Below are 9,440 nucleotides of genomic sequence, written 5' to 3' on the forward strand. Positions count from 1 at the left end.
GATTACAGGCATGAGCCACCGCGCCCGGCCCAATAAATGTTAATAAACTAGTAATTCACATTTTTGTTTAAATGCTGGAAAACAGAAAAGCATTTACATTGTCCGGAAAGAAATTACCACTGTCAGCATTTTCCAGCCTTTTAAAATTAATATTGTGTATATATAATCAAGGTTATATATAAAAAACAACATTTTATTGTTATAAAGTTTATTGTTATAGCTGTTATGATTTACCCGCCTGGTAAATACCATTTTGTTAATGGTTGCATAAATGTGTCATCATGATTGTACCATCACTTGGGACATTTATTCTTTGTTTCGCTACTATAAATAGTACATTGAGGAACATTTTTGTGCATAAAGCTGTATCTTCTTAGATGTATAATTACTAAGTAAGTTTGAGTATTTTTAAGGCTCTTGATTTGCAGAAGGACTGGAAAAAAATGAAGTGATAGTGTCTGAGTATATTCGTTTGACTTATTTTTTACAGCATCCATTCCCTTTCATTTTGGGAGTGTTCTCTTAAGTGACTTAAATTCTTCCCCTTCCTTTGGGAGTGTGGAGGGTGGAGTGGACCTTTTAGGGGTGGAGGGTGAGTGTGGCCTTGCTGTTTGGATAGCCTTTTGTTTGGATTCTGGCTCTGGGCACAGGGAATAACACTGCTTTCTGAGGACAGTATCAGGATTGTCTGTAGTTCTTGAGCCTGAGGTGCTGCATGTGCCCACCCTGTGTACAGGCCCTGCCCCAGCCATAGCCCACTCACCTTTTGACCCTCCTGCTCTGCCTATGCAGTTTGAATACCAGCAGGCTCAGCTGGAGGCTGAGATCGAAAACCTCTCATGGAAAGTGGAGCGTGCAGACAGCTATGACAGAGGGGTAAGTGCCTACTGTCCTCTTGGATTCTATATTGCAGGTAAAGGAGGACTGACCTGGTAATAGGTGACAGGGTTGTTGGCTTGTGCATTGGAAGCTGCTGCTAAGAATGGGAAGGGCAGTGTTTTTTACTCCTTGGAGGTCCTGGAGGGTGTTTGTGGCTTTGGCTACTCCTTGCTCCCAGGCCTGGGCCATGCAAGCATACACCTTGTTTCTCTGATGCAGGACTTGGAGAACCAGATGCATATAGCGGAGCAGCGGAGGAGAACCCTGCTGAAAGATTTCCATGACACCTAAGTTGGGATGTGGATGTGCCGGGGTGAGGAAGATGTGGCCACAAGGTCTCCCGGCTGCCATACTGCATGCTGCAGGCTGTGCCTTTCATGACCCCAGGCGACAGCCAGGGCCCCACTCCTGAGAGACACTGGCAACACCTCTTAGTTGATTTCTGTTTTCTTCTCTTTTCACTTTTTGTTTCTACCAGGGTAGAGACCATGTTGAACTGGCCTCTTTTCAGGACTTTTATTTCCCCCTGGATGGTTGTTGGGAGGGAGGGAACGTGTTTTCTGAATGGCTATTAATAGTATTAGATCATTACAACTTATGTAACTTTCAAAGGTTGTACAATTATACCAAAAAAAAAAAACAAAAAAAAAAAAACAAAGGCAAACTATAGGATAACACAGAGCCCTTTTTGAAAATAAATTGGCGTTGGAGTGTTTTACCCTCTAGCTCTTTTACTTAGAATGTAACATATGCTGCCTACCCACCTGAAAATGTCTGTACTGCAAGAGGGCCTTGGGCCTCTGCTTTCCAGATTCACATTTGTTTGGCCAGAGTTGGAGTCCTAAAGGAAGAGCATGGGTGGCAGATGGCAAGGAATTAAACTGGCCTGTGCAGTGGGCACGGAGCACAAGGAGTCACAGCATGCCTCCTGCCTTACCATGGCGGTACGGAGACAGTTCAGAACATGGTCTTCTTACCACAGGGTGTTGTTGTCTCTGGTGGTGCTGCATGTCTGTGGCTCACCTTTATTCTTGAAACTGCGGTTTACCTGGATCTGGCTACTGAGGCTAGAGCCCACAGCAGAATGGGGGTGGGCCTGTGGCCCCCCAAACTAGGGGGCATAGGTTCATCACAGCGTTTCCTTTTGTCTCCTAAAGATAGGGATCTACTTTTGAAGGGAATTGTTCCTCCCAAATAAATTTGCTTTACCTTGGTCCTTTCTTTTGTGCCAGTATTCAAGTGGTATAGCTCTGAGCAGGGTCACATTTGGCCAAACTTGACACTGTCTTGCTGCACTCTCCTTTGGCAAACATCAGGGTCAGAATTCAGGATAGCCTTCCCTAGGGCACTGGCCTTTCTGGTACGGGGACCACGTTTTCACAGGTTATTTTCGTGTTACCTGGAGCGTGTCCAGAGGCTGCTCTGAGGCTGAGGTGTGTTCCCCCTTGCCTGGTTCCAGCTGTCAGAGAGATACCATCCTAGGGTCTGGGAGTCCAAGGCCATGGGACTCCTTGGTTTGTGGTCTCAGATCCTGTACTAAGAAGGGTCTGGCCAGAGGAACAGACCAGTTTTCGCACAGTGAAGTGCAAGGGAACAAGTGGTTTGCCTGGTGTCCTACCTGTCCTGAACCTGGTCCTGTGGGCCATTGAAAAGTTAGATCTGTGATCTCTGGGGTTTTTGTGGCTTTGTTCAATGCTTCCACTCTAGGGCAGGTAGAGCAGTCTATACTCTCCCACACCTGCTTGACCTCCAGGGAGAGCTGATATACAGAGATCTGTGAATATTATGATAGAAATTATTTGGTATTCATATATTTCACCTGCAAGTCAGCAATTTCCCAGGTACCATGTAAGCTATAAAACAGTCATTCTTAAAGACACAGGATAGCTGTGACTCATGGAATCATGAGATCCATGGCTGGTTGCAGGTTCCCTTTCTCCTTCCTCAGGTTTTGTCTCTTCCTGTGTTGTCCCCAGCAAGGGAGAGACTGTGGGGTGGATTGGGAGAACAAATTAGGAGTATAGCGGATGAACCCAGAATGGAACAGTGGGGCGCTAAGTGAACGAGGAGAGTACCTGCTGCAGGACCTGGAGGTCAGGTGTGAATGCTGTATTGGCACAAGGAATAAATATCCTGGCGTCTGGAGCCTTTACCTCTCCATCAAGTCCTTCCTGTGATACTGCTATGGCACGGGATCTGAGTTGCAGCTCTGCACCCTAAATCACACCCTGGGCATTGTCTGGGCTGCAGGGCTGCCAGATTCTGCACTTGTGTCTAGCTGTGGCCCTGGATGCTGGAGCTGCAGGGTTTTCTGTGCTCAGACTGTAGCCTGTAGCTCTTGGCCTGTGTAGAGCCCCCTCCTGTGCCCCCAGTGTCTGTTGTTTGTCAACATCATCAGGAAGATGGGAAAGGTCAGGCAGAATTTTTCTGCCCTACAAAGGGTAGAAGAGAAAGGACACAGTATTTTCATGAATTTACCATATCTCTTTGTTTTTCTTCAAAGAAAAAGTTAATTGAGGCAGTGTCATCTGCTCAAAGTTGAGTGGTTTATTCACAATAAACTGTAAGTTTCTGATTATAAAAATGTGTCCAGAGTGTTTCTTCATGGGGTCTAGGTAGTCTTCTGAGCCCACAGGGGTCTGGCCAGTGAACACCAGAGGAGTGCCTTCCTATCAGTCAGCCCCTTCTTCCAGAGGGCTGGGGAGGCCCCAGTGGCCAAATTCGGCTCTGTTTTCCCTTTCTGGCTGTTGGGGGAGAGGGCACCTGTGATCCCTGTGGAATGAAGTAGAAAATCCTGGCAGTTTTCAGCTCTCCTCTCCTTCCCTGGGTTGTACAGGCTGAATCATTCCCCATCACAAACAGATCCCAGGGTTGTGGTAGGGTACTGATATAAATGTCCCAACCCCCCGCCCCCATTCTAAGACCTCTGGGCCCCTCCAAAGTAGACATGAGAATGTAGGGCTGTGGAGTATGGCAGGGCGAACTCTAGCTTCACGGGAGCCCTAAGGGTTGTGAAGAGACAACTTGGGGCAGAAACAAGTGTAGAGTCTAATCTCAAGGGTGAAGGACAGGAAATGGGGTTTGGATTAAGGGGTCCACATTTGTGGTGTCAGAAGTGGCAATAGTGTCAGTGGTAAGTAGCTCAGGGGTAGAGTGGAGGCTCCATAGCTGTGGGCAACAAGCACAGGGCACCTGTGGCTAGAACAGACCTCATACATTGCCAGTCTGAACTCCGCAGCTCTTCCTGTGGACCTCAGGTGTGCCAAGCCCTACGCTTGGCACCTGGGCATACAGTGGTATGCAAATGATTCATGTGCTCTACCTTCCAGGAGCTTCCGGTCCATGGGGGACACAGAAGGAATTGATCACTAGTGAATGTTTTTTGTTTTGAGGCAGTCTCGCTCTATTGCCCAGACTGTAGTATAGTGGCATGATTTCTGCTCACTGCAGCCTCCACTCCTGGGCTCAAACATCATTCTGCTTCAGCCCTCCGAGTAGCTGGGACTAGTGTGTGCCACCTTGCTCCCCTAATTTTTATATTTTTTTGTAGAGACAGGGTCTTGCCATGTTGCCCAGACTGGTCTCAAACTCCTGAGTTCAAGCTGTCTTCCTGGCTTGGCCTCCCAAAGTGCTGGGATTACAGGCATAAGCCACTGCGCCCAGTCCACTAGTGAATGTTTGTACTGGAGCAGCTAGGCCAGGAGCGAAGGACCACCCATGCTCAGGGCCACTCCTGCAGACGACTGGGTCCAGGGTACTATGGCCTTGGTACCATAGCCTTGGCAATCCTAAAAAGAGACAAGATAGCACCTTCTAGCGAAGTCAAGAGGAGGGATTTTCCATGTAGCCCACAGGGGTCCACACAATAAGCATCTGAGCATCTCCTGTATAATGGGCTCTGCTTGGGGCGGGATAGAAAGGGATAGAAGTGGGACCTCACAAGACAATCACATTAACATTAACTGAGAACATACCCATTGAGTCCTCACAGCAGCCGCTTGAGGTAGGTGCTGTCATCATCCACATTACACAGCCACTTAAAATGAGAGCTAGGGGACTCGCGTGGTTGCTCATGCCTATAATCCCAGCACTTCAGAAGGCTGAGACTGGAGAATTGCTTGAGCTCCAGGAGTTCATGACCAGCCTGGATGACATAGGGAGACCTCTTCCTACGAAAATAAATAAATAAAAATCAGCTGGGTGTGGTGCTGCACACCTGTAATCCCAGCTACTTGGGAGGCTGAGCTAGGAGGATTGCTTGGACCTGGGGGATAGGTGCTGCAGTAAGCCATGATCACACCACTGCACTCCAGTCTCGGTGACAGAGCAAGACACTGTCTTAAAAACATCTGGGCACGGTGGCTCACGTCTGTAATCCCAGCACTTTGGGAGGTCGAGGGGGGCGGATCACCTGTGGTCAGGAGTTCGAGACCAGCCTGACCAACATGGTGAAACCCCGTCTCTATTAAAATAAACAAAAAAAGCCAGACATGGTGGTGGGTGCCTGTAATCTCAGCTACTCTAGAGGCTGAGGCAGGGGAATAGCTTGAACCCAGGAGGCAGAGGTTGCAGTGAGCTGAGATTGCACCACTGCACTCCAGCCTGGGCGCAACAGAGCGAGACTCCATCTCAAAAAAAAAAAAAGGCCGGGCATGGTGGCTCACGAGTGTAATCCCAGCACTTTGGGAGACCGAGGCAGGCGGATCACAAGGTCAGGAGATCAAGACCATCCTGGCTAACACAGTGAAACCCCATCTCTACTACAAAAAAAAAAAAAAAAAAAAAAAATAGCTGGGTGTAGTGGCAGGCGCCTGTAGTCCCAGCTACTCGGGAGGCTGAGGCAGGAGAAGCGTGAACCTGGGAGGCGGAGCTTGCAGTGAGCCGAGATTGGGCCACTGCACTCCAGCCTGGGTGACAGAGCGAGACTCTGTCTCAAAAAGAAAAAGAAAAAAGAACACAGATAAATAGAAGGCCTGGATTTGGTAGTGTGTACTGCCATGGCATCAAAGGACCAGGCTTTTAAAAGACAGAAATTCTGGTTTCTGATGTGGTTGTGAAATTCCCACAGCTGACAGCAGGTGGAGCAGCCCTGCAACCTGCTTGCTTTCTGTTTTCTGGCAATGAGCTATCAGTACCTTTGCTTAGTGATAGGCCTAACTCAGGTAATAGGTGTAAGAACGGAGTTCAGGAAAATAGGTTAAGCAAAGTACAGATTTTATGGTGATCAAATTCTAGTTTTTAAAAGGCTAGAGGGGCCGGGTGTGGTGAGTCATGCCTGTAATCCAGCACTTTGGGAGGCTGAGGTGGGCGGATCACAAGGTCAGGAGTTTGAGACCAACCTGGCCAACACGGTAAAACCTCATCTCTACTAAAAATATAAAAATTAGCCGGGCGTGGCCGGGCGCGGTGGCTCAAGCCTGTAATCCCAGCACTTTGGGAGGCCGAGACGGGCGGATCACAAGGTCAGGAGATCGAGACTAGCCTGGCTAACACGGTGAAACCCCGTCTCTACTAAAAAAATACAAAAAACTAGCCGGGCGAGGTGGTGGGCGCCTGTAGTCCCAGCTACTGGGGAGGCTGAGGCAGGAGAATGGTGTAGACCCGGGAGGCAGAGCTTGCAGTGAGCTGAGATCCGGCCACTGCACTCCAGCCTGGGCGACAGAGCGAGACTCCGTCTTAAAAAAAAAAAAAAAAAAAAAAAATTAGCCGGGCGTGGTGGCACGCACCTGTAATCCCAGCTACTTGGGAGGCTGAGGCAGGAGAATTGCTTGAACCTGGGAGGCGCGGAGGTGGCAGTGAGCCGAGATCGAGCCACTGCACTCCTGCCTGGGCGACAGAGCAAGACTCTGTCTCGGGGAGGAAAAAAGGCTAGAGGGAAATAGTCTCAATTTCATTCCAAAAAAGGTATGTGAAAACCATGAGATCCTTGGTAAAATTGTGGTTCTGTTGGTTGGTATTTATTATATTTAAGAATTTAGGAGATTTGGGCTGGATGCGGTGGCTTATGCCTGTAAGCCCAGCACTTTGTGAGGCTGAGGTGGGTGGAACACCTGAGGTCATGAGTTTGAGACCAGCCTGGCCAACATAGTGAAACCCTGTCTCTACTAAAAATGCAAAAATTAGCCGGGCATTGTGGTGGGCACCTGTAGTCCCAGCTACTTGGGAGGCTGAGGCAGGAGAATTGCTTGAACCTGGGAGGCAGAGGTTGTAGTGAGCCGAGATTGTGCCACTGCACTCCAGCCTGGGCAACAGAGCAAGACTCCATCTCAAAAGAAAAAAAGCCAGACGTTGTGGTACAGCACCTGTAATCCCAGCTACTTGGGAGGCTGAGGCAGGAGAATCGCTTGAACCAGGGAGGTGGAGGTTGCAATGAACTGAGATTGCGCCACTGTACTCCAGTCTGGGCAAAAGAGTGAGACTCCGTCTCAAAAAAAGAAAAAAAAAGAATTTAAGTGATTCATATGATTTTAGAAAATCTGACTTGTTTCTATCGTACTACTACTCAGAAATTGAGAGACTTTTGGCCTAACTAGGGTGGATTAATGATAAGCTGCAGGGAATTTGAAGTCTTAAATTGGTAATAAAATTTTCATCTATTCGAATCAGAAACATTTCTTTAGCAACAATTACATTTATTTTAGAATTCATTTTAGTGGGGAGGGGCAGGTCATCACTGCCTTGGCTTCTGCCTCTGCAGAAGTCCAGGCCTCCCTGGTTGCCTTCAGAGCTGTAAGTTCCCACTCCATCTGAAGTGAAATACTGGGCTGCTGGTGTGTGTAGTTAGCACCCCAGCCTTGGCTAAGCCACAAGACCTCCCATTGCTGCCTGTTCCCTTTCTGTCTGGAAACAGAAACTCTCCTTTTGTGAAGCAGTGTTCATCTATCCTATCCTAAGGAGATTGACCAAAGTGGTCCCTGAGGGTGGCTGGATTAGTGGATGCCCACATGTGCTTGAATCGTGAAAACAGCCACTCTGTGTAAAGTCTTGGGAAAAAGGCTGGGTGGTGTGGCTCACGCCTGTAATCCCAGCAGTTTGGGAGGCCGAGGTGGGCGGGTCACTTGAGGTCAGCAGTTGGAGACCAGCCTGGCCAACATGGTGAAACCGTGTCTCTACTAAAAATACAAAAAAGCCGGGCATGGTGGCTCATGCCTGTAATCCCAGCACTTTGGGAGGCCAAGGCAGACAGATCACGGGTCAGGAGATTGAGACCATCCTGGCTGACATGGTGAAACCCTGTCTCTACTAAAAATACAAAAAAAATTAGCCAGGTGTGGTGGCGGGTGCCTGTAGTCCCAGCTACTTGGGAGGCTGAGGCTGGAGAATGGCGTAAACCTGGGAGGCGAAGCTTGCAGTGAGCTGAGATTGTGCCACTGCACTCCAGCCTGGGTGACACAGCAAGATTCCATTTCAAAAAAACAAAAACAAAAAAAATTAAAATAAAAAAATAATAAAAATACAAAAAAAAAAAAATTGGCCCGCCATGGTGGCGCATGCCTGTAGTCTCAGCTATTCGGTAGGCTGAGGCAGGAGAATCGCTTGAACCCGGGAGGCAGAGGTTGCAGTGAGCCAAGATCGCGCCACTGCACTCCAGCCTGGACGACAGAGTGAGACTCCGTCACACACACACAAAAAAAATCTTGGAAGAAAGAAGTGGGCCTGCCCTTGGAGCCCCTGGCCTGCCTTGACTTGAGGGGACTAGAAAATGCAGACTATGCTTTGCTGTGGGGAAGGGAGAGGAGATGGGAGAAGAGGTAGGGGCGTCTTACCAGGGTAGGGAGAAACCACCAGTGTGACCTGCCTTAAAAGTGTTGCTCTTGCCTCCAAGTCCACCTCAGGGAGTGGGGTCAGCTTCTCCCTGAGGGCGTGTAGTAATCTCTTCCTGAGGATAACCAGCTCTCGAAGAGCAGGGATTCCTTGGCACTTGACCACTGGTAGGTATGTCTTCCCCCCACCCCGTTTTTGGTGATAATCTGTTTAATTTTTCTCTGAGGTAATGGTGTCTCGGTTGTGGAAGAGTCCCTTCCCGCCTCTTCACACGTGCCAGCTTTGATGCAAGGAGTGTTTCATACACCTGAGCACTGGCTCATTCCTGCGGGTTGCCATGGGGGGCTCACCTTCCTGATGCCAGGGCTCCTCCAGGATGCACTCTCTGACTGCCAATGCAACCCTGCATATCAGGCAGCTTCTTCCTAAGGCCTGCCTCACTCCGGCAGGACTCCCCGGGAGATCCGGACCGACCGCCAAACCGAGCTCCAAGAACGCTTGCAAGGAGACTGTGGGTCCTACCCTATCGCCGCTTACGCAGTACCGGCCTCCGTGGCGCCCCCAAATGCCGCACTGTTGAGTCATCCCAGTGCTGCCTCCTCCGCCCTGCGCTCCCCAGCCCCGCTCCTGGAGTCAGAAGATGCAGACGATACTGTTCCCGGAGGCAAGAGGGCGTCTTCACGCAGGCACCAAGAAGCTCCCAGTAGTGTATGCCTTAATGGTGCCGCTCTTGTCTGCGTCTACACTTGGGGCCTTGGCTTCTGACTTGGGGAGTTTGTACAGCTCTGCCCGACAAC

At 49.4% G+C, this 9,440-nt stretch overlaps 1 protein-coding gene and 1 long non-coding RNA gene across 10 annotated transcripts in view; one reads left to right on the top strand and one right to left on the bottom strand.

Annotated features, from left to right (window-relative positions):
- The window catches only part of LOC105480627 (ariadne RBR E3 ubiquitin protein ligase 2), a 70,215-nt gene extending 68,678 nt beyond the window's left edge, over positions 1–1,537 (top strand). For all 9 annotated transcript variants that reach the window (XM_071091699.1, XM_071091695.1, XM_071091700.1 and 6 more), the window contains 2 exons: positions 793–876; positions 1,099–1,537. In XM_071091699.1, coding sequence (XP_070947800.1) covers positions 793–876; positions 1,099–1,170 — 156 coding nt within the window. In that variant the 3' untranslated portion in view covers positions 1,171–1,537. The remainder of the gene's footprint in view (positions 1–792; positions 877–1,098) is intronic.
- LOC112426438 (uncharacterized) lies at positions 1,311–9,131 on the bottom strand. Its single transcript, XR_011620051.1, has 3 exons — positions 8,994–9,131; positions 4,854–5,048; positions 1,311–4,667 (listed from the first exon to the last, which is right to left on the bottom strand). It is a non-coding gene; the product is annotated as an uncharacterized lncRNA (long non-coding RNA).
- Positions 9,132–9,440: the final 309 nt, after the last annotated feature.

Source organism: Macaca nemestrina, chromosome 2, assembly GCF_043159975.1.
Source record: "Macaca nemestrina isolate mMacNem1 chromosome 2, mMacNem.hap1, whole genome shotgun sequence".
Classification (NCBI taxonomy): domain Eukaryota; kingdom Metazoa; phylum Chordata; class Mammalia; order Primates; family Cercopithecidae; genus Macaca; species Macaca nemestrina.